The sequence below is a fragment of the Astatotilapia calliptera genome, chromosome 3, assembly GCF_964374335.1.
Source record: "Astatotilapia calliptera chromosome 3, fAstCal68.1, whole genome shotgun sequence".
Classification (NCBI taxonomy): Eukaryota; Metazoa; Chordata; class Actinopteri; order Cichliformes; family Cichlidae; genus Astatotilapia; species Astatotilapia calliptera.
This window is the reverse complement of record NC_137424.1, coordinates 74,139,062-74,164,055: the sequence shown is the minus strand read 5'-3', so window position 1 is coordinate 74,164,055 and position 24,994 is coordinate 74,139,062. Positions and strand designations below refer to the sequence as shown.

The following is a 24,994-nucleotide window of genomic DNA, read 5'->3' as shown; positions in this document are numbered from 1 at the left end:
TCATTTTAAGTGGGGGAACTTGCACAATCGGTGGCTGACTAAATACTTTTTTGCCCCACTGTATGTGCACATCTTTACTTTTAATAAGACGTTTCAACATGCAGACGTGAATCTAACACAGTAACAGCTGCCTTTGTTTCAGATCCAGCTCATTCCAGTTCACTGACAAAGTTTTGGTGCTGCGATAACGACTCTGAGCCGATGAAGCTCTGATGACTCTGATAACATCTCCCTCCCAGTAATAACCTCCCAGCAGCAAGTATGACAGACACGTCTTCTGACAGTGACACTCTTACAGATACACATTCAAGACTCAAGAGCTTTATTGTCAATACAGCAGTAGACACAGTATACAGCTTACCACATGGTGCATTTATAAGTATACAAAAGATATCTCTCTCCAAGAGATATAAAACTCAAAATTACAAATACATAACATACTAAACTTTGTGATGCGGCTGCTGCTGCTCCACATGTTAGTAAATCTGACCCTAAATCTTCCTGCTTCTCTTAGAGCACACAGGTAACGGCTGCCCTGAGCATGAAGGTGTGTCTGCAACATGATGAAGCTCGTCTAGAGCAATGATTACAATCTGCTCCGGGGCAGCTGGAGAGTCCTGTTTGCTGTTTGCCTCCTTTAGAAAATAGAATAAGAGCCAGAAACTTCTTCTCAACACAAAATAGTCTTTGAATGTGTTTTATCTTATTTTCTAGGGTCCATTAGAGTGACCGTGGATACAAAGTGATGTTAGTGGAGAATTAAAGGTTTTAGTAAAAAGTGTGAAGGTTGACAGTTTGATTACAGCTGCTCAAACTGGTTTCCTGTTCTTTGTATGTTTGTCACACTTATTAAATGTTTCAGATCAGGATGATGTAGCTTTGGATTTGTTCCCTTAATAACAAACATCTTCATTTACAAACTTCAGTTTGTGTTTTCTTTGTTTAATATTTTAATGTGTTTGATCTGAAACATTTAAGTGTGACAAACATACGAAAACCAGGAAACCAGGAAGGAAACAAACTCTGTTTCACTCTGTTTGTTTCCATCTTATGTTCTTATATGTTGTTTGACTGCAGGTTTCCTCAATCTTATAAACAGAACATTTGCATAATGACTGAAAGCAGCCCACTGAAGGAAGAATGGGCTGGGAGGTCAGAGATCAGTGGGCTTTGGTCAGTGGTTGTTGATCATGACCTGACAGATCTGTATCCTGTGTGTGCACCCACTGTGGGCCTTTTCTGTGCTTAGTGTCAGCCTGAGCTCCATGCAGGCCTCAAAGGCCAAGCAATTTAAAAGCTTCACCAAAACAAGACACCACTCAAATAGCTGGACCCAGGCTCGCCGCCCTTATGGAGGAAAACATAGAAGATGATCTCTGTGAGTTATTTTTACTGTCATATTATAAAATGTGATGTTCTAGCATCATGTTATTCTTCTTAAGCCTTTGAAAAGCTTCCTCTGTGTCCATTAAACTGATGACTTCAGTGCTGCTGTCTACTTGTTACATTTAGTACTGTTTAATTTTCAACCTAGGAAGATCTGTAAGAAGGACTCACAATATAACATAATACTGTAAGATTACTTACAGGTAAAATACTCAGATTGTACTTAGATAAAAGTATGTAATCACAGACTGGCCCAGCCCGACTGCCTTGAAGTTCAGGTGTCTTCACTGCCTCCTCTGATAAGAGCTGGAGACCTGAGTAGGTTCGTCAGCCATCAGCAGCAGATCACCTCTCGATCGGGCACGTTTTCATCTGGGAGGCTTTTAGAGCTCACTGCCCTCGGCGTCGCTGCTGGAACAACCAAGTTTTGCTATTGAATCTTTGACCTGCTGATCTCACAGAGGCAGGAGACCCAGAACATCCATGCGAGCTTCAGTTTATGCTCTGTCCTGTCATCCAATCAGATTTGCATGTAATACACTGATATTCAGCCCCAGCCTGGTGTTCTCTCCATCTCTGACCTTTCACACAATTTAAACTAACAAACTTTCTCTTTAAAACTGTTTGTCAATCACAATTTACTCAATTTATTATTATTCTATCACATATTTATATCAGTCATAATGAACTCAGTATGATCTGAGCTGTAAACCTGTATTGATCATCACAAACCTTTATAGCGCTTCAGAGCAGCTCCTTCAGTGGCTGCAGCACCCACGATGTGGGCGGAGAGATTTCCTCCCCTCTGCTGTCAGACTCCACCACAAAGACTTTGCAGCTGATCAAACACACACATGTGCAATAGGACTAAGTGTAACACTCTTTTTCTGACAACGTTGTATTTGTACTCAGTTGTATGTAGCATGTGTATTCTATTTTTATCCTATCATTCTATTCTATTCTATTGGGTACAGTTGTGTACAGTTTCTTATTCTATTCCAGTGTTCTCTCATGTTTGCTATGTAACTGCACTGTCCACTTCCTGCTGTAACAAAACAAATTTCCCACATGTGGGACTAATAAAGATGCTCTTATCGTTACTGTATAACCACAGGTTCACTTCACATTTGTTAGAATATAAAAGGACAAAGCTGGACAATTGTCATCACATTTCTCATTAGTTGCTGTTAGCACAGGCACACAAAGAAAGCAGAGCTTTAGCTTTAGCTCCCTACATCACTTTTAAGCCTGGATGTTGAGGCTTTTGCTTCCTCTCAGCTGTGATGACATCTCTGTCTGCTCCATCTCACCCAACATCATCCATCTGACCTGATGCTACCTGACAAACTAAAGATAAAATATTAAATTCATTTTGCATCACTTACATTTAAAATACATTTAAGGTGGATTTCTTAAAAGGGAAGGGACTGACCTGACTGTTGTGTCGAGACAGGTGTGAAGGGAGTTAAATCCAGTCTTATACTACGGACGTGTTTGGTTTTGGTCTGTAATACGTTGAGTTTATTATCTATAAGTTAACATAGCAAATCCTCCATCCAGAGGCTAAAGTGATATCAGAGCTAGACTACTTTAAGTGAAAACAGATGATCGTCTGAGCCTTAAATGAAATAAGGTTAAAAAGAAATGCTGCTATCGACAGTGTGAGGCAGTGAGCTCTGTTACACCATATTTTTTAATTTTCTTTATTATTATTATATTATAGTGTTATTACCTTCCTGTTACTTCATAATAGAATGACAGTTAATGGTAAAAGTCTTGAATAGTTTTGAATTTATTTTTCCATGATCACATTTCATTCAATCACTCGTGGACTTGTGTGAATGTTACATGTGTTATTTTCACCCGTGGATTTACAGACACTGTGTGAACAGTTTTCATTTTATCCAAAGTTTTACTTGATGTCCAACTGATAAAATCACTGACAGACAACAGAAGCAGGAGCTCAGAGAGAAATTCAATTCAACTTTATTCATAAAGAGACAAATCACAACATTTGGTTTTATTTTACAGAAACTTCAAACTAAACCAAATTCAGGACGTGTATTAAACCTGCAGCTGATCCCTGTCTGCTGTTCACTACCTTTGATTTCTGTTACCAGCATCATCTCATGTTCCCCAGGTTCACTGACAACGCTGAAACCACCAGCGGGAGACTAAGAGTGCTGATTTAAAAAGATTCAGACATTTTATTTTGCTGCAGCTCAACATGAGGCTGGATCCTGATTCTTTGTTGTTTTTGTTTTCTCTACATCAAGAAAACAGCAGCAACAAGAAGCACAGCAGGAACTGACAGGCTGACCTTCAGTCCAACAGATCCTCCTGTGTGACCTGCAGGTGAGAAACAGCTGTGAGGTGTCAGGTAGGTGATGATGAAGAACAGAACAGAATCCATTTGCTCTTCAAACTGCTGTCAGACATTATCTGCTGCACTCTGATCACATCACTCAGACCAGCTGCTTTCTACAAAGTCTCATCAGCAACATCTTTACAAACCAACATCAGATTGTGTGTTTTGTGGTCTAAAGTTTTGTGCCTCTGGTTTCTCATTGGCTCACACTCTTGCAGAGCCGTAACACGCACATGAATGAGAGGTGGTGAGTGTAGTTCCTATTGACAGGGTATTGCAGACCATCCCGCTAATTGCCGAATTTACTTTTGTCTGTCATATTTATGATGAAAAACAAATGTAATCAAATTAGATATTGATATTTTCATATGGGAATTGATCCTGCAACATGAAACGCTGGGATTGGAAGTTCAGCATCGCTCCGCACATCATACCTGTGAGATGACAGACAGCAGTGTGGAGGAGAGTGCGACACAAAAACACAGAAATATGACTGACAGCTGCAAACGAAGCAGCATCTGCTGCAGGTGAAAGATATTGGGACTAGCAGAGCAGAGTGGCTTCACTGTAAAACAAAATTAGCAGTGAGTGCAAAAATTTCTGTGTGTGGAGTTCAACACCGTCCACTCAGAAGCTGCATCACTGGATGGTAGATTTAAAAAGCTTGCATTCAGTGACAACAGAGCTGTTGATGAGGCACTTCAGAGAATAACTGCAGCAGCAAAGTGCACTCCCACCCAGCTCCACCATTACAGGGCCAAGTGAAGGAGGAGCCACAGACGTCTGCTGTGTGGAGCCTCTTTGATGAAAGAGCTGCAGGAGATGCTGCAAAGAGAAATACTACAGCTGATGTTATGATGGAGATGAAATGTTATCTTGAGGAGCCCCTCATCCAACAAGGAGAAGGCCCACAGAGCTGGTGGGAGGCCAAGGCCACAGTCTTTCCCTACCTGTTGAAGGTGATGGAGGGGAGACTGTGCATTGTGGCAACATCTGTTCCTTTGGAGGGTCTTCTCAAAAACTGGGCAGATACTAAGGAGAAACCACATCAGCCCATCCAAGCTGAGGCAGCTGGTTTTTCTGAATGTCAACCTGCACTGAGGACAAACTGTTTGGCTGCTGAGTTTGGTTCTGTTCTGTGGATTTGTTTACAGTGGGGCTTTTTGTGCTGAATTAAACTTAAAGGTTTGATTAAAATATTAAACAACAGTAAGAATGCCTGCTTTTGTGACAGAACAAAAACACAAAATTAGGCAATTATAAGGCTTTTCATAAAAACACTACATGCAAAAGGGTTTGTCAGCACACAAAGCATTCACATTTGCCAAGTAAAGCTAAAGTATGAGGCTACAGAGGATAATAACTTAAGAGACATTTGGGAGCCACGAGACGTGCAAGATAATCCAGAGCTTAGATCTAAATAAGGAAGTCTTAACTCAGTAATGGAGAATATCCTCACACATTAAGAAGCACCGAGGGAGGGAAGTCCTTCATTACTCTGTCAGTCAGGTAGGTGATCAGTGAAGAACAGCACAGAATCTATGTACCTGCATGTTCAGCTCAATTTGTGGATGCAATAAGAAGTAAAGTGAGAGTGATCAGCTTACCAGTGACTGTGATATTAACCAGGTTACTGATGGCACCATTACTGGACTCACACCAGTAAACTCCAGTGTCGTGAGGCACCAGCGCACTGATGGAACATGATCGATCACGTTGCTGTTGTCCCCGCCCATCTCCACACTCAGCCCTCTGCAGTTTGCTTGTGTTTCTCCTCACAGTCCAATCAGAAACGCTTTGGTCCTCCTCACAGATTACAGTCACAACATCTCCCTCAGAGAAATCAGAGCTGTGAGGAAGAGGAGAGGTTAGATCAGGGCAAGGCTGGACTGGGACAAAAAGTCGGGATGAAGATTGAAAATGTGACGTCATTCAGGGGTAAAACCGCAAAGGATTCTGGGAACTTGTGGCAAGAGGTACTAGCGCACGCAGGCTTTTGAACTCAGTTACACAGCGATAAAAAGAAACCCAAAAAATGGCAAGAAGCTGTTGTATTATTGACTGCAACAGCCGGTCGCATGACAGCCACGGGAAGCCGACGGGTAAAGAGATCGTTTTTTTTTTTATCGGATTACGTCGTTGAAGTGAAAATTTTTAAGCCATGTTTCCGAAGTAAGAGCCCACGGATGGTCTGGATATACCAAATATAACGTCCCAGAACACTCCAGCTCACATGTTAGTCTGCTCCAAGCATTCCCACAAAGGTCAGAGTTTTGTTGTAGTTAATGCGTCATTTTTCTTAACATAATTGGTGATATAGGTTACAAGCAAGTCTGGCGCTGAACAGAAATTGCTCCTTTGTCTATTGTGCATAAATAGTGAATTGTCCTGACACAATATTGTGTTTCGCTTCTGTTATTACCATGGTACATTGACAGAAACATATACTTTTATTCACAGGATAAAACAGGTGTTTTGTATCACTAATTGTCCAGTGCGATTACAGCATACAATATTATTGTCACTGCTACATTTCTGTGATGAACCAGAAATTATTTCCACTACTAATTAATTACCGTTGAGCTCAAAGGTTATATTGTGGCGGACCACCAGGTGGCTCCACTCACACACAAGTTGAAGCGAAGTGTGGGGGTGGAGATTTTGGCGCTGACTATATGTGAAGTTCTGTCAGTTAATAAAGTGGTTGGAGTGAGACACTGAGACCTCTCCTGTCGTTGTTACATACCTCCACATTGGTGACCCCTGTAGTGAACATGCTAAGGCTCGACGACGAAGCCAGCTCTGGCCTGGAAGCATCGGCGGCCGCCGGACCTTCACCTCCGCCGATGGCTGCGTTTGCTGTGGCGCTTAAATTGCCGGATTTTTGGCTTCACGATGCTCCTTCATGGTTCATGCACGTAGAAGCTCAGTTTGCTCTTCGTGGAGTTTCAGCCGACGACACTAAATACCACCATGTGGTGGCCTCACTTGACCCGCTGTCAACCCGCCGTGTGATGACTCTCCTCCGGGATCCCCCAGCCCAGGGCAAGTACGCCGCCCTCAAGGGGCTGCTGCTGCGGCGTTACTCCCTCTCTGATGCTGAGCGGGCCGAGAAACTCCTTTCCATCGCGGGCCTGGGCGACGGCACCGCCCTCGAGCTCATGGAGAGCATGCTGTCCTTGCTGGGCGCGGAGGACGGAGGATTTCTCTTCACCCACCTCTTTCTTCGACAGCTGCCGGCTCCAGTGCGCGCTGGCCTTGCCAACTCCCCGCTATTGGCCACGAAGGATTACTGCTCCCTTGCGGAAGAGGCGGATCGCATCCTCCTGGCTACCAGGACTTTCGGCGTCCAGACGGTTATTCAGGACCCACCAGCGTTTTCCCCCTGCCCCTCACCGATGCTCCACGGGCCCTCCGACTCGTCCACTGTGGCCGGAATCGCTGCACGGCGGCACGGCGGCACCGCGGAAAGGGGCTTTGTTTTTATCACCAGCGTTTTGGAGCGAAGGCACGGCGCTGCCTCCCGCCTTGCAGTTTCCAGACCCAGGGAAACGGGCATGTCAGCGCTCTGTAGCAGCCGCGACCGCTGGCAACAAGGAAAGGCTGCTTTTCTTAGAGGACTCACGCTCGGGGAGGCGTTTCCTGGTGGACTCCGGCTCACAGAAGAGCCTTCTTCCCCCGGCTGGCTCGGACAGGCTAGCTGAGGGTTGCGGGCCATTGCTAACAGCGGCTAATGGCTCTCCCATCAAAACCTTCGGTGAAAGGTTGGTGACTGTTTGCTTTCACGACCGTGACTTTCAGTGGAACTTTGTTGTTGCTGCTAGCTCTGTGCCTATAATAGGCGCTGATTTTCTTTGTGCTCACGGACTACTGGTTGATGTGGCTAACAGACGTTTAATTGATGCTGTGTCTTTTTCCTCATTACCCTGTTTGACTCGGGGTGCTCAGCCCGTGGTGCATGCTAACTCAGTAGATTCGGGTGACGTTTTTCAGTGTTTGCTTTCTGAGTTTCCCTCACTCACTGTCCCCACTTTCTCGAGCACGGTGACGAAGCATGGGGTAGAGCATTACATAACTACAGTAGGGCCCCCGGTGTTCGCGCGCGCGCGCCGCCTCGACCCCGCCAAACTGGCTGTCGCTAGGGAAGAATTTGCTACCATGGAGCGTCTGGGCATCGTGCAGCGTTCGAACAGTGCCTGGGCTTCTCCGTTACACATGGTGCCTAAATCTGATGGTCGGTGGCGACCTTGTGGGGATTTCCGCCGTCTTAATAATGTCACGGAGAACGATCGTTATCCCATTCCCCACATCCAAGATTTTTCCGCCCATCTTGCGGGGACCTCGGTTTTTTCTAAGATCGATTTGGTACGGGGATATCACCAGGTTCCCGTGCGCGCGGAGGATGTCCCCAAAACCGCCGTAATTACACCTTTCGGCCTTTTCGAGTTTCTGCGCATGCCGTTTGGCCTGAAAGGTGCCGCCCAAACCTTCCAGCGGTTGATGGACTCGGTCTTGCGCGGGCTGCCCTTTGTTTTTGTATATCTTGATGATATACTGGTGGCCAGCAGCTCGAAGGAGCAGCACATGTTCCATCTGCGTCAGGTTTTTCAGCGTTTGGCGGAGCATGGACTGATTATTAATCCGTCTAAATGCCAGTTTGGGTTGCCCGTTCTCGATTTCCTTGGGCACCGTATTTCCGCCGAGGGCGCGGTTCCGTTGCCTGACAAAGTCCGAGCTGTTTCGGAATTTCCGCGTCCCACGACTGTTAAGGCACTGCAGGAATTTTTGGGGATGGTGAATTTTTACAACCGTTTTCTCCCCAGAGCGGCACATCTGCTGAAGCCCCTTCATGGGGCGTTAAAGGGTAAAAAAGCTAATGACCCCGTTGACTGGTTTCCGGACAGCATCCAAGCGTTTTCTGATGCTAAGTCAGCGTTAGCTAATGCTGCCCTTCTGGCCCACCCATCCCCCTCAGCGCCGATTGCGTTGACCACTGATGCGTCGGACATAGCGGTGGGTGCGGTGCTGGAACAGCGAATCTCGGGTGTCTGGCAACCGCTCGCCTTTTTCAGCCGTACGCTACGTGACAGCGAACGCAATTACAGCGTTTTTGACAGGGAGCTACTGGCGCTCCACCTGGCGCCTCGTCATTTCCGTTTTTTTCTCGAGGGTCGTCACTTTACCGCATACGTGGACCACAAACCCTTGACGTTTGCCATGTCCAAGGTTTCCGATCCATGGAGTGCACGCCAGCAGCGCCAGTTGGCAGCCATTTCTGAGTTTACCATGGACATTCGGCACGTGGCTGGTAAATCCAATCATGTGGCTGACTGTTTGTCCCGTGCGCTGGTTTCTCCCGTCTTTCTCGGCATAGACTACTCCGCCATGGCTGCCGATCAGAGCGGTGACCCCGACATCCTCGAGCTTAAATCCACCCAGACGGGCCTCATACTGGAGGACAGACCCGTGCAGGACGGTGGTCCCCTCCTCGTCTGTGACGTTTCCACCGGCCGCCCTCGCCCTGTGGTTCCCGCTTCCTGGCGTCGTCAAGTTTTTGACTCGATACATGCTCTCTCTCATCCAGGGGTCCGGGCCTCTGTTAAACTGGTCAGCTCTAAATTTGTTTGGCCAGGCCTTCGCAAATCTGTTAAGGAATGGGCGTCGGCGTGCATTCCCTGCCAGCGCGCGAAGGTTCATAAACACACCAAGGCGCCCCTGGAGCCGTTCTTCATACCCGGCAAACGTTTCGATCATGTGCATGTCGATCTGGTGGGTCCCTTGCCGCAGTCACAAGGTTTTACGCACCTTTTGACTGTTGTTGACCGGACCACCAGGTGGCCGGAGGCGGTCCCCCTGGCGTCCACTACCGCAGCAGTGGTGGCCAAGGCGTTTTTGTCGACCTGGGTCTCGCGTTTCGGCCCACCCGCGGACATTACGTCAGACAGAGGCCCCCAGTTCATTTCCGAGCTTTGGTCGGCCATGGCTGATGGACTGGGGGCTAAAGTCCACCGCACAACCGCATACAACCCGCAGGCTAATGGGATGTGTGAACGGTTCCACCGGTCGCTGAAGGCTGCCTTTCGCGCCTCCTTAAAGGATGGCAATTGGGTTGACCGCCTCCCGTGGGTTTTGCTTGGGCTGCGCTCTGCGGTTAAGGAGGATCTCGGCGCTTCCCCAGCTGAGCTAGTGTTTGGTCAGCCCCTCCGCGTGCCTGGAGAATTCTTGCCTGAAAATCCTCCTCCCTACTTCGATCCATCGGTGCTCTCTCTCACCCCGCTTTTGCACTCGCTTCGGGTTCCTGGTCCGGTGCACCATTGCGTGCCTGACACCTTTGTTCCAAAGACTTTAGAGACTGCTAAGTTTGTTTTTGTCAGGCACGATGCCCACAGGACACCGCTGCGGCCGCTGTATGACGGCCCGTTCAGGGTTATTGAACCGGGCCAGAAACATTTTGTTTTGGATTTTGGGGGTCGAAGGGAGACTGTGTGTGTTGACAGACTTAAACCAGCACATGTTCTTCCGGACAGTGATGTAGTGCCGGCCCAGGCCCCTCGCCGTGGCCGACCTCCTGCGCTGGGGTTGACAGTCTCTGGTTTTCCCCCCAGGACTACCCCCGGACCACCAACGTTTGAGCCTCCTCCTGCCTTTCCTGCTCGCCTTCACCAGCCTCGTTCACAGGATGGACCTTCCTCTGCCTGTTCTCTCCCTCCCAGGTTCAGTCGTGCGGGTCGTTTGCTTAGACCCAGGGTCCTGGACTGAATGGAGACCTGACTGTGTGTTCAAGGGGGGGTATGTGTGGCGGACCACCAGGTGGCTCCACTCACACACAAGTTGAAGGGAAGTGTGGGGGTGGAGATTTTGGCGCTGACTATATGTGAAGTTCTGTCAGTTAATAAAGTGGTTGGAGTGAGACACTGAGACCTCTCCTGTCGTTGTTACATACCTCCACAATATTAATAAACGGTTAACGAATGTGTATTTATGACGACGATTTGTGAGACTGGTAAACTTACCTTTGTTCGTACGATGGTCTTTCGTTCTACACGGTGCATTTCAAGGTCCTGCACCCATCCGTCGGTAAACTGTACCTGGGCTTGTTGCAGTGACCTGAAGTTACTAAACTTCATGAGTGTATGCACTCACTCCAAGAACCGTATGATTATAAATCTGAGCGTGGTGAAAGTTGGGCAGCACGCTGACGTCTTTGGTCCCTCTGTGTGCTCGTAAGGGTCTGACCCTTTCACTCCTTTGATTTTTTCCTCGTATCTTTTCTTTGTCTTTTCGTCGAGACTTTTTTGTGCGGCAAAGAAAAAACAAGAAGGTATTGGAACCGGAGAATGAACGTTTTGCGGTGCTGCAAATGCTTGCATTTGATGCGGTACTTGGATTGTTTTGCCACGAGTTCCCGGCATGCAATGCGCGAAAATCATGTGATTGCTAAACAAGGGGGAGGGTGCATCCGGCCTCCTCGGCTGTAATTGGTCCAGCCCAGAGTCGATCATGACCAATTGGCCAATCCAACACCTTTCATTATATATACCCTTCCTTAAAAAAAAAAATCCATCGGCCCATAAAAACAAAAAATCGCCAGCTATGGATCAGGGGTGTCAAACTCAAATACACAGTGGGCCAAAATTCAAAACTGGAACAAAGTCGCAGGCTAACGTTAATATTTATTGAAATATATTTATTCCTCCAGATATAAGAATGAATCTTTTCTCAAACACGTTTTGCTGAAGAACTGAATATGGAACAAGTTCTGCTCCAATTATTTGGGTAAAGATAATAAACACTTTGATGGCCTATAAGTGAAAGTGAAAATGTGATAAACGAATAATATAATTAATAAATAATAAATAATTATATTTTTTGATAAGTGAAGTTCACTGAACTGAAAGGAAATTTTGGTTTGATGATGGTTGACATGTTTTCCAAATAGAAGTTTTTCCTCTAGTGAGGAGATGCAGGTGCAGCAGAGCATTGCTGGAAGAAATGATCCCAAGGGTGGAATCTCCTGAGAAATCTTCAGAGACCCAGCGAGAAGTAGGGACCATAGCTTACAGCCCAGGCAGGGGTTGAGGTCAAAGGTCATGCTGTTTGGGGACCTACTGGTCATCATGAGAAGATTCTGGAACAACAGCAATGACCATAAAGCTGCACTGGATGGAGAGCTGTGCCACGGGGCTTTCCAGAGGTAATCACGAGGAGATTGTGGACAACATGTGAAATGAGATAAAAGCTCTTTATCAGTAACTTTTACAACTTCTGGCAGGTTAATGTCTGAACTTTGGAGTGAAACACACCTTAGTTAAAAGTCAAACAGCAACATTTTCTCCTCCCCTCACGTCACTCAAATGCGACAAACCAGGAAACAGAAAGTTCTTCATCCTCAGTAAAGAGAGACGCACAGACGATCAGACTGAGCTCAGACCAAACTAGCAGCTTCCTCTGAGTGAGTCCAGCTACAGGAGAGAAAAGTGGAAAACTCCAACACTGCTGCTTCAAGCTGCTGACGCTCCACACACTGAATGTGAGTTTGAGCAAAAACACGACTCAAAGGAAGTTTCAGTGAAGGTGGTAGAGGAGGGAGGGGAGCCAGGACTGACTGTACTTCCTGTCTGCTGTTTTCAGCTTCACTCACAGACTCAATGGCTTCCAGATCAGAGGAGGATCTCTGCTGTCCGGTCTGTCAGGAGGTCTTCAGAGATCCTGTTCTTCTGTCATGTAGCCACAGCTTCTGTAAAGACTGTCTGAAGAGATGGTGGAGAGAGAGACCAACACACGAGTGTCCAGTTTGTAAGGAAATATCAGTTTATGATCCACCTTTAAACCGAGCTTTAAAGAACCTGTGTGAGTCGTTCTTACAGGAGAGAGATCAGAGAGCTTCAGAGGCTCTCTGCAGTCTGCACTCTGAGAAACTCAAACTCTTCTGTCTGGACCATCAGCAGCCAGTGTGTGTCGTCTGCAGAGACTCAGAAAAACACACCAATCACAGATTCAGACCCATCGATGAAGCTGCACAACAACACAAGAAGGAACTTCAGGAAACTCTGGAGCCCTTAAAGAAGAAGTTAAAGGTTTGCAAACGAGTTCAAGTGAAGTTTGATCAAACAGCAGAACACATTAAGGTCCAGGCCCGACACACAGAGAGGCAGATTAAGGAGCAGTTTAAGAAGCTTCACCAGTTTCTAGCAGAGGAAGAGGAGGCCAGGCTGGCTGCACTGAGGGAGGAAGAGGAGCAGAAGAGTGGGATGATGAAGGAGAAGATGGAGGCTCTGAGCAGAGAGATAGCAGCTCTTTCAGACACAGTCAGAGCCACAGAGGAGGAGCTGAGAGCTGAAGACGTCTCATTCCTGCACAACTACAAGGCTGCAGTGGAAAGAGTCCAGCGCTGCCCCCTGCTGGATGATCCACAGCTGCCCTCAGGAGCTCTGATAGACCAGGCCAAACACCTGGGCAACCTGACCTTCAACATCTGGAACAACATGAAGGACATGGTCTCCTACACTCCTCTCATTCTGGACCCAAACACTGCAAATCCAAAACTCATCCTGTCTGAAGATCTGACCAGTGTGAGACGAGGAGGAGAGAAGCAGCTTCCTGATAATCCAGAGAGGTTTGATTATTCCTACTCTGTCCTGGGCTCTGAGGGCTTTAACTCAGGGACTCACAGCTGGGATGTTGAAGTTGGAGACAGTACAGTGTGGGTACTGGGTGCGTTAGCAGAGTCTGTGCAGAGGAAGGGAGACAAACTGTCTGGATTATGGAGAATAGGGTTCCGTTTAGGTAAATACTACACACACTCACCATCAGCTCCTGTCACTGATCTCTCAGTAGAGAAGAAGCTCCAGAGGATCAGAATGAATCTGAACTGGAACAGAGGAAAGCTGTCGTTCTCTGATCCTGATACTAACACACACATACACACCTTCACACACACTTTCACTCACAGGATGTTTCCATTCATTAACACTGATGGTAAAGCAAAGGTGTGTCCGTTGAAGGTGTCAGTGTCAGTGCAGCAGATGAGTTGAGGATGATGATGTTTCTAATGTTGTTTCCTGTCAGTGAGTTGAAGCTGTTAAACTGCAGCTGTCCTCCTGCTGCCTCGTTGTTCCAAAGCTCTTTGTTTCTCTTTTAGTTTCACTGTTTCTTTCTGTTTCTGCTGTCCACCTTTTCACATGGAAAATCATTTCACTGTTTCTCACTGAATGACTCCCCAAACTAGATTTGAAATTCTATCAAGTTTCTAATCATTACAAGTGATTCATGTTTCTATTTGATGTGTAAATGGAGATGATTTAGTTTGCTGGGATATGGACTGACATGTGTTGAATGGGAGGAGCAGTTTGTTGTTGTCTTCTTGTCTGTTTATGACAACAATAAATATGTTGTTGAAACAATGATTCATGTTTAACTCCATATATGAAATGTTTCTGATCTTTGAATTCTGTTTGATTAAAGACTTTCTTCATGACACAAATGAGATTTCAGTGTATTAATAGAACTAAATAAGCTCAGAGTTGAAAGGCTGGAGTATTATGTACGTGCTTCACTGTCAGGATCTTCAGGGGGATTCAAAGGGAAACATCAAACTGCTGTAATGAGATAAACTAGTTGGGCTGAACACACTTATCTGTAGTTTGTCTCCATCCAGGATCATCAGAATATAATGAACATGTGTGAAGAGCCACAAAATGCTGCTGCCCTCTCAGCATGATGAGCTCCAGCCTTTGTTAGCAGGACAACAGGAAACATGAGACAACTTTCAGAGACAGTAACCAACTGTGGCCACAAGATGGCAGCAGCTGATCTGAGATCCTTTATTGGACAGAAGGACTCTGCTCTGTGACGTCATCAGAGAGACGGCCTTCACTCTGATAGATCTGACGTCATGTCTGCACTGCGATGATGAAAGCTGATAAACACATTGTTATTGATCCATGAAATCACCTCTGTCCTCTCAAGTGTAGCTGTTTACAGAGCTGAAGAAGTCCTTCATCATCAAAACAGACAAACATGTATTTCCTGTATTAAGTGACGTCATCCTCACTCTGACCTCTTACATACATTCTGTTCAGTTTTCCTGCTGTAAGAAATAAACTGTGTGAAAATAGAAATGCAGGGAAACATCCATTAAGTGAACAAAGTCCAAAGAAATAAACTTGGACTGTTTTTTGAAGCCTAAATAAAATGTGAATAAACTTTATAGATACATTTGAAACCAGCTACTCTGTGACTTTACACACTCACACAGTAACAGAGCTGATTCCTGATTGGAGCAGCACAGAGTTCGTCTTCTTTTCTGGCTGTGGATTGGTTCGTCAGGATTTCCTCCTTTACAGGTTTAAAAACAATCTCTCTTTACATTTTTTGACCTCCTTCTTGTGTCTAAAGGTGAAGCAGCACCAGCCTCCTCTGATCCTCATGTTGTAGCTCTGTGTGTCCAGCAGGGGGCAGAACACCTCCAAACTGTGCCAGCAGCTCTCACTGTGAGCTCAGACGTTTGTGGACACTCAGTTTGTTTGAACATAGTAAATAATCAGAGCTTCTCACACTGTTTATGGGGACACCACCTGCCCGAGGGTGTACTGTGTCAGAGAGGTGGTGTATGGTGCTGGGTGTAGTCTCTCTGCTGGTTCACAGTTTTTACTGAGGAGCTGTGTTCATGTCAGGAAGGTTTCGTCTGATCACTGTGGTGCAGTTTGGTTTACTCTGTTTCTGAGTGTTTGTAGGATCAGTCTCTGCAGGTCACCTGATACCTGGCAGTGAAGTGTTTATGAATCAGCTCCGTCAGATTTAATCCAACAGAATAACATGTAAAACACTCCAGGGCTTTTACTCTGAAACTTTCTCCAGAGCTGTCTGGAGTTTTCTTACATTAAAATATTCTGGGATTACCAGACTGTCCACATCATGTGTCCTACCAAAACTTTCATCCACAAATATACCCTGACATTAAACCCAAATAGATGTGAGAGCGAGTCATTAGTATCAGTACTGTGTGTGTGTGTGTGTGTGTGTGTGTGTGTGTGTGTGTGTGTGTGTGTGTGTGTGTGTGAGAGAGAGAGAGAGATATTCAGGTAACTTACTGGGTTACTGCACATGCTCACACCTTTTCAGCACAACAGGTGCAGTTTGGTGTTTTACTGCCTCCTGCTGGAACAATGATGGCAGCTCTCAAGACTTTATTGGTTATTGTCATTTCGTGTTACACAGCCTGAAACGAAATACTGTTCCTCAGCAGCCTCTACAGTGCAATAACCAATATATTTTAAAAAGAATAAATACAGTTTAAAGGGAATAAGTTTAAAAAAGAGCAGCAAAAAAGGCATAAATAGCTTAAAATCTAAGTTCTAAAAAAACCTCCAGTTTTTATTAATATTTTATTATTTATCAAATTATTATAAACTAAAAATATTTTTTACGTGATAAACGACTTCAGTGCTTCGTCCATGACCTCCTGAAGGTAAAGGGCCCAAAGAGCCAATCAGCAGCTCTGAAACAGGAAATATGACTCATGGAGAAGTTCACAACAGTTTCAGCTGCCAGTTGTACTCATCACCATGGAGACTGTCTCCATGGTGGAGGCAGAGTGACAGTGTTGTAGATGCTGCATTTTGAAGCCTCAGTGTTTATGTTGTGCCCTTAAACAGGGGAAATAGTGAGGAGAGGTGAAAGAGCGGCACAGACACGCAGCTCTCACTCTCACTCGTCTGTATTGAGTGAAGGAGGAGGCGCGCGAACCCACCTACTGGAGCCCTGAGGCATTAACAATGGATCGACGCACAATCAACCCAGGCAAAACTTTCACTACTTATCTCCCTCTATATTCCCACTGCATATTCTATTCGAAAACAGTCAAAGCAACAAATAAAACATTAATAAGGGCATGACATGAAATGTAAGGAACAGAGATGTACAACTTCAAAACTAATCAAATTTATGATCCACCACATTTATATTTTTGTTCACAGCCATGTACACATCAAACTCTCATCTTTCTGTCCAAAAACAAAACAAAAAGATTCCCTGTAAATTTGACCTTTTCCTTCAACTGTCCATTATAGCGTGGTCTTCCTACTTATCTTGACACAATACTCAGTCGCGTTGCCTGCTGCAAACTTAAAAGAAGTCTGACGAATGAAGTGACTGTGAGTGTGTCTGACGTCACGGTGTGTGTGAAAAGGTATCCAGCTGGGGCAGACATGATTCTGCAGGTCACCTGCCCAGTGGACAAAAAGAAATAAAATAGTTGTGTGGATGATATATGAATGATAATACGAAGAGTGTTTTGTGTCTCTCAGCCTGAAACAACTGTAATGCCACTTTCTGTTTTGGAGAAAGGACAGTTAAAAAAAGATGTGTGTTGTTTTAAGCAGTGATGAGAATAATGAAGATGTGATGAGAGAGCAACACAAAAGTATAAGTACAGGGATGATGCTCTTTACAGGAAGGGTCAGAGCAGACTCTACCTGCTGAGGCGGCTGAGGTCATTTGGAGTCCAGGGAGCACTTTTAAAGACCTTCTATGACTCTGTGGTGGCATCTGTCATTTTTCACAGTGTGGTATGTTGGAGCAGCAGTTTATCTCCCGCCCCATGCATGTAGATGTTGCTGAACTGCAGAGCTGCTTCAGTGACAGACTGCTGCATCCTCGATGCATGAAGGAGCGTTTCCGCAGGTCCTTCCTCCCTGCAGCTGTCAGACTGTACAATCTGAACTGCTCCCAACAAACACAGATGTTTACATCAGCGCTGTATCGTGCACTGTTTTATCAACCGATTCACACTACAACCAGGGTTGCCTCTTATCTGTATTTAATTTTATTTAATTTAACAACAGTATGGTACTCAGTTTTTGGTAACCATTGTCCTTCATGTAAATATGTAAGAATTGTGTATGTTTCTGTTCTGTGTCATGTGTACTGTTTGTTTGTATATGTGTTTTCTTGCTGCTGTTACACCCAAGTTTCCCCTTGTGGGACAATTAAATTGATATAACAACACTCGTGGTAAAGTTGTGGACTGGAAGAATACCTGACCAAGATTATCTTGCAATGTTTTGCAGCCGCCAGTCAAGCCGGTAGATAAATGTCTGTGATTGTCGCAGGTGGCTGTGTGGCTGGCAGGAGCTCTTTCCTATCAGTTTGTCCCCACCTTCACCTATGGTCACGAGCTTTGGGTAATAACCAAAAGAATCCGATTCTGGATATGAACTGCAACTCTCTTTACATTGGCCTTTCCTCCACCCTTCTCGTTAGATTGCAGACTGTCCAGAATACGGCGGCACGCCTTTTGACAGGTAGCAGGAAGTTTTCTTCCATCACTCCTGTTCTTGCTGGCTTGCACTGGCTTCCAATTAAATACCGTATTCAATTTAAAATATTACTTTTCACCTACAAAACCATTAATAACTTTGCGCCGAGCTACCTCAATGAGCTTCTCAGGTTACACACTCCTGTCAGAGCACTTAGCTCTGCTACCCAAATTCTTCTGGAGCAACCTCGTTCTCGGCTGAAGTCTCGCAGTGACCGCGCGTTTGCTGTAGCTGCCCCGGTCTTATGGAACAACCTTCCTGTCGCTATCCGGGCGTCTGACTCTATGCCACTGTTTAAATCACGGCTTAAGACTTATTTCTTTAATCTTGCCTTTCCACCCAGTTAACACTTGTGTGCGCTGGTACATTTTTTATGCTTGTGAACTACTTTTATATCTTATGATGGTTTTTATAATTGATACGTGCCAGGTCCTTTCTCTTTTCCCTCCCATCTCCCTTTTCCTATTTTATTTTTGTCAAGCACCTTGGTATACCCTTGTTTTTTTAGTGTGCTTTATAAATAAAGTTTATTTATTTATTTATTATTTGTTGCTGTTTAAGTTTGTCAATTTCAGACCTCTGTCTCTGAAGTTCAACGTTCTGCATTTCCAGGTCTTTCAGTTTTGCGACATGGTCTGACAGAAAAGAACATAAATAAGTCAATATGAATTTTATTTATCTGCATCATTTGAATCTTTTCATTTTTAGTAGGTTAGATTATTGAATAAATAATGAATAAATAATAAAAATAAAAAAATAAATGAGAAACGTTAGTGATAGATTCATGAAGTGACATTGATATCTCTGTAACAGGGGCTCATATGAAGGTTTCCTCATGCTGTCATTTTTCTCACTACCTGACATCATACTCTACCTTTATTCTCTTGTTTTAAGGTCCTGATTTCCACTTTCTGTTCAGCCACTGAGGCAGTCAGCTCTCTGAGCACAGCATGGATTTCCTGTGGACAGGGTTGTTGGTTTGAAATCTGCTGGTCAAGAATTTCATTATCTGCCTCTGTCTGATTTGTGGAAACAGAGCAGACCAGAAGCAACAGCGAGAACTTCAGCGTGATCTCCATTCTGTCAGTGAAAACTCAACAGTATCTGTGTGTCATCTGCAAACCTGACTGACTTTTATATTACACAGTACAGAGGGGAGGTCACTGTAGCATTAGATTCAACCTTATTCTAGTGAATCAGTGACTAATGTAATCTTTATGACTTCAGATGCAGTACAAGGAGAAGAACAAGTGAGTATCAATGATTGTCAACTGATAGTAAAACATGAGCATGTGTGTTTCCACCAACTGACCAGAGCTTAGAGGACAAATATCAAAATGTGTGCTCAGATACAGATGTTTAAGCAGCTGTGAAAGAACATATCTGGAAGTTTTTGGCACTGAGGAAGTAATTGCCTTTGATTATGGAATTCCTCTAATAACTCAGAGCAAAAATACTCTAAGCGACAAAATGCATAAAGTAATCTTTACAACTTTTACAAGGTACAAGACTACAAAGAGATAAACAAGTGAATGTCAATGATTATCAGCCGTTCATAAAATTAATCAGCACGTGTTGTTTTAGAAAATCCAATGTGAATGTAGGAACCATGAAGGTCACTGACATGGTATAACTTGAAGATGAACTTCTACTCTTCATGTGTAACATGACACTTGGTTGACCACCCTTCCCACTCCAGTTCAATAAAACCACAGCTGTCCTTTTTTGTTTCTTTCTTCTCTGACCACTTAGGTGAGAAAGCTAGTGTTCAATGCTTTTCAGAGAATGAATTAATCTCTGACCCTTCCACTCCAAGCACTCCTCCAGATGCAGTGAACAATCTTATAAGCAATACAAGAGCATGCTGAAGAGTCTTGGTTGCTAAATACAGCAAAAGTATTCGGGCCCCTTGAACTTTTCCACATTTTGTCACATTACAGCCACAAACATGAATCAATTTTATTGGAATTCCACGTGAAAGACCAACACAAAGTGGTGACCACGTGAGAAGTGGAACGGAAATCATACATGATTCCAAACATTTTTTACAAATAACTGCAAAGTGGGGTGTGCGTAATTATTCAGCCCCCTTTGGTCTGAGTGCAGTCAGTTGCCCATAGACGTTGCCTGATGAGTGCTAATGACTAAATAGAGTGCACCTGTGTGTAATCTAATGTCAGTACAAATACAGCTGCTCTGTGACGGCCTCAGAGGTTGTCTAAGAGAATATTGGGAGCAACAACACCATGAAGTCCAAAGAACACACCAGACAGGTCAGGGATAAAGTTATTGAGAAATTTAAAGCAGGCGTAAGCTACAAAAAGATTTCCCAAGCCTTGAACATCCCACGGAGCACTGTTCAAGCCATCATTCAGAAATGGAAGGAGAAAGGCACAACTGTAAACCTACCAAGACAAGGCCGTCCACCTAAACTCACAGGCCGAACAAGGAGAGCGCTGATCAGAAATGCAGCCAAGAGGCCCATGGTGACTCTGGACGAGCTGCAGAGATCTACAGCTCAGGTGGGGGAATCTGTCCATAGGACAACTATTAGTCGTGCACTGCACAAAGTTGGCCTTTATGGAAGAGTGGCGAGAAGAAAGCCGTTGTTAACAGCAAACCATAAGAAGTCCCGTTTGCAGTTTGCTACAAGCCATGTGGGGGACACAGCAAACATGTAGGGGACACAGCAAACATGTGGGGGACACAGCAAACATGTGGGGGACACAGCAAACATGTGGGGGACACAGCAAACATGTAGGGGACACAGCAAACATGTGGAAGAAAGTGCTCTGGTCAGATGAGACCAAAATGTAACTTTTTGGCCAAAATGCAAAACGCTATGTGTGGCGGAAAACTAACACTGCACCTCACTCTGAACACACCATCCCCACTGCCAAATATGGTGGTGGCAGCATCATGCTCTGGGGGTGCTTCTCTTCAGCAGGGACAGGGAAGCTGGTCAGAGTTGATGGGAAGATGGATGGAGCCAAATACAGGGCAATCTTGGAAGAAAACCTCTTGGAGTCTGCAAAAGACTTGAGACTGGGGCGGAGGTTCACCTTCCAGTAGGACAACGACCCTAAACATAAAGCCAGGGCAACAATGGAGTGGTTTAAAACAAAACATATCCATGTGTTAGACTGGCCCAGTCAAAGTCCAGATCTAAATCCAATCGAGAATCTGTGGCAAGATCTGAAAACTGCTGATCACAAACGCTGTCCATCTAATCTGACTGAGCTGGAGCTGTTTTGCAAAGAAGAATGGGCAAAGATTTCAGTCTGTAGATGTGCAAAGCTGGTAGAGACAGACCCTAAAAGACTGGCAGCGGTAATTGCAGCAAAAGGTGGTTCTACAAAGTATTGACTCAGGGGGCTGAATAATTATGCACACCCCACTTTGCAGTTATTTATTTGTACAAAATGTTTGGAACCATGTATGATTTTCCTTCCACTTCTCACGTGTGCACCACTTTGTGTTGGTCTTTCACGTGGAATTCCAATAAAATTCTGTCTGGACAATGTCATATCATGAGTAATAATTAAAAATAATCCATATACATAAAACAAACACATGCACACACACACAGTGACATTTTAGACCTTCAGAATACTGTATATACTTTGGGCATCTCGGTGCTGATCCAGAATCCTTACATTATTATTTATTACTAGAGCTACAATAATAAAGCAATGAGGAGGGGGAAGTAATAAATATGAAATAATGTATTTATGATGATTCCATTTGTTTCACTATCCACTCTGTGCAGGGCAAAGCTTATTACATGTTTAAACTGTAGAGATACAATAATTTTACTGCTGTAAAATCCAAATTTTGTCTTATTTAAAATATAAATCTAATATAATCTGCTTCTTAATGTATGTTCTTTAAAATACAGTGTGGCGTGGGTGTGGTCTCTGGCCAGCTGCAGAGGAGGGGTGACGCAGTGAGCTCCCGGGGCGGTGCAGGGGCGGGGTGAACAGGTGTGCTGGGATCTGACAGTGATTGTGTCTCTTTATATGTTGGCAGTGACAGTCGGAGGAGGAGGGCGGACATGACAGCAGAGAGAGAGCGGGAGTGTCTGTGTCCCTGTACAAACGCACAGTATTAAATAAAAGTTCGGCTGTCGTCAAATTCGCTCCAGCTTATATTTCTTGGGTCCAACGTTACATACAGCTTGTGTTTTTTAATATATCATAATTATAATAATGCATAATTATGTGGACATGCATATTAGATCGTTTTTTAGTGGAATATAATCCCTCCAGAAAGGCAGGAAAAGCTATGTAACTTGCTTTAAAACTAAATATGTTCCCTAAAACGGTGACAGAGCTACAGACCCATGACAGCCTTACACAGGTAGCCAGCAGCTGTGACCAGCACAACTTGTGCAGTTAATACAAGGACAGGTAATGTTTGTCGCGCTGTTGCACACACAGCACGCTCATTTGTTTCAGTTCGTCAGTTGCAACAAGACAACTTACCAACGTGTACGTAATAAGCTAATACTCCTGTGTGCTACACACTACAGTGTACGCTGTACACCTACTTACTGGTTGTGTCGCATCAGTCTGTGTCTCTGAGTTAACTTGTGTTTCTCCTACAGCTCCGGACCGCTAAAAATGCGCGTGCTCTTTGTGAGCTCGTTCCCGGCTCGTAACCAGCGCGTTCTGCCGTCAAGGGCGATCATTGGTTAAATGTGATCATGTGACTGATGCAAGCCAGATCCTTTTATTTAGCAAAACTGTGATTAATAGTTAAATATTATTGTTGAGGGGCACAGACAAGACTCCGCAAAAAATTTGTAAAAGTTGCCTCAACAAAAGGGCACTCTGGGCACCCATCAGGAAAGGGGCGGGTGCTCAAGCCCCTCCAGCCCCCCCCCCTGCACGTGCCTGCTGTTACACCATCGTAGGTTATACAGGCACTGATCCAATAGGTGTTTTGGCAGCCATCTGCTGTGACTGGTTGGGGGTGACGGAAAAGAGACGAGGGCAGATGGCGACAGGATAAAAGACACACATCAGGAAGAGACAAAGTTTATTACTCCTACTGATTAAATATCACAAACAACAGCCAATACAAACTAAACAACAAGCTAACAGGGGTGCTGCAGTCTTGGAATAAAACTGCAGAGATGATCAGTCTATGAAACCAAAGGTGCGTTTTATATTGGGAGAAGTACCAAAAAATGTAAATAATGGGATATAAACTTGGCACTAGGACAAGCAAATGATTTTAAACTGGGCAGGAAAAATAAGATGCTTTTGAGTGGAGTCTCATGGGTCCCCCAAATATTTGTATCTTTACAAAAAATAATAATAACCAAAGCGCAAAAAAAGAGTAATATTTGGCATAATTAAAACTTGCCTACGAAGAATGACATAAAAATTACATAAAGTAGCACAAACACTTTAATATGCCACGGGTAAATTGAGCTGTGGCATTTTTCCTTTTTAAATCCGCCTTTTTTCTGAGCTAATTGAAAGCTGTTTAGAGATCCGTGGTTCTTTCACAGAAAATGATGCATTACTGTAAACTGAACACAATATAAAGTATTTAAAAGGAGTTAAGCTTTACACATGTGCCGCAGTGACATTACTGCAGGTGTGATTCACTGACAATCACTTCCTCACTGAATGTTTCAGTGGTGCAGTTGCTCGGGCCTCTGAATCTCTGTTTTTTTTGTATTTACCTGCTGCTGATGCTCCTCATGCTTACCTCTGGTCTTACCTTTGCTTCTTCCCCTCTGCTTGGATCTTCACCCATGTGCCTGTTGGACTGTCCTCTCCTCTGTAAACTCAGAGACCTCCTTGCCCTCCCCATTACACATTCTGGCTAAACTTGATAAAAAAAAATACTGTAAACCAATGTGTCCTGCATTTGAGTCCAATTATCGTGAACATAATTTCTCTCTTTTTAGTTAATAGATCAGATTGTGTGCTTTATAACATGTTTCCTTTATTTGCCTTTTCTTTCTGTGGTCATGTTAAAAAGCAGAGTGTAGTATATTGTTAGAGAATTGAGCCTGTCCACAGTAAAATAGTCACTTCTTTAAACTTAGTCCAAAATGGTGAGAAGAACCTTAACCTCACCTCAGAGTCTGACCTTAAACAACATTCAGTGTTCTGTTCTTCTTTCTGCTTTGTCCTCTCTTGTTTTCATCCATGTTTCTAGACTTACATTTATTTATACTTTGTGTCGGCTCAGTGATTTATTTTTCTGTCTGCAGGTAGAAAAATCATTGACGTTTGCAGATGACACAGATGCTGTTATGTTTTCAGTGACTGAATGGAGATCATTGCAGTTTTCTTTGTTCTTTTTCCACAGATCAGACCACGAGCAGACTGCACTCCAACAACCCCGTCCACACTACATTTGACTGGTACTCACACTGCCCTTGAACATAAACTAAACAACATGTTGATTCCACCATGTTAGAAGATTTATAGAACTATCATATCATCCCCTTTATGCCTCCGTACTTAAGTAAGTACTTAAGTAAGTAAGTACTCATTCACCCCTCTTTCTGTCATGGTATAAAAAGCTCAGGTTTGCACAGACACACATACTACGTCTGAAAAGAAGATCCAAGGTAAAGTGTTGGGTCGGGTAGTGAGACTATGCTTAATGGTAATTTGTGACATGACAATATTGCTGTAATTTCCAGAGAAATTGATGGCGGAAGGAAGAAGATCTTGCACAGTTCATTTTGCACTTGCATTAGAGCATGAAGCAAAGGTGGAGAGTCAGAAGACTGAAACTGACCAGTTGAAACAACAGCAGTTTTTTTTAATCATACGCACTGGACTCTAAACTAAAAAGTGATTATTAAATGTGAAAAAATGTAAAATTGCTGTACTGCATGGTAATTGGTTTGTTTCAGTGTCATGGAGCTGCAGATGTTTTAGAACATAAATTA

The 24,994-nt window shown here is 44.3% G+C and overlaps 1 protein-coding gene and 1 long non-coding RNA gene across 2 annotated transcripts; both read left to right on the top strand.

Moving 5' to 3' along the window:
• The first annotated feature begins 7,378 nt into the window (after window positions 1–7,378).
• Window positions 7,379–10,672, top strand: LOC145422628 (uncharacterized). Its single transcript, XR_013903922.1, has 2 exons — window positions 7,379–7,518; window positions 10,360–10,672. It is a non-coding gene; the product is annotated as an uncharacterized LOC145422628 (long non-coding RNA).
• Window positions 10,673–12,402: 1,730 nt separating this feature from the next.
• LOC145425786 (nuclear factor 7, brain-like) lies at window positions 12,403–14,237 on the top strand. The gene has a single exon (XM_080299155.1). It carries the CDS (start codon window positions 12,403–12,405, stop codon window positions 13,786–13,788), a length of 1,386 nt encoding a protein of 461 aa, XP_080155281.1. The 3' UTR covers window positions 13,789–14,237.
• The last annotated feature ends 10,757 nt before the right edge of the window (window positions 14,238–24,994 follow it).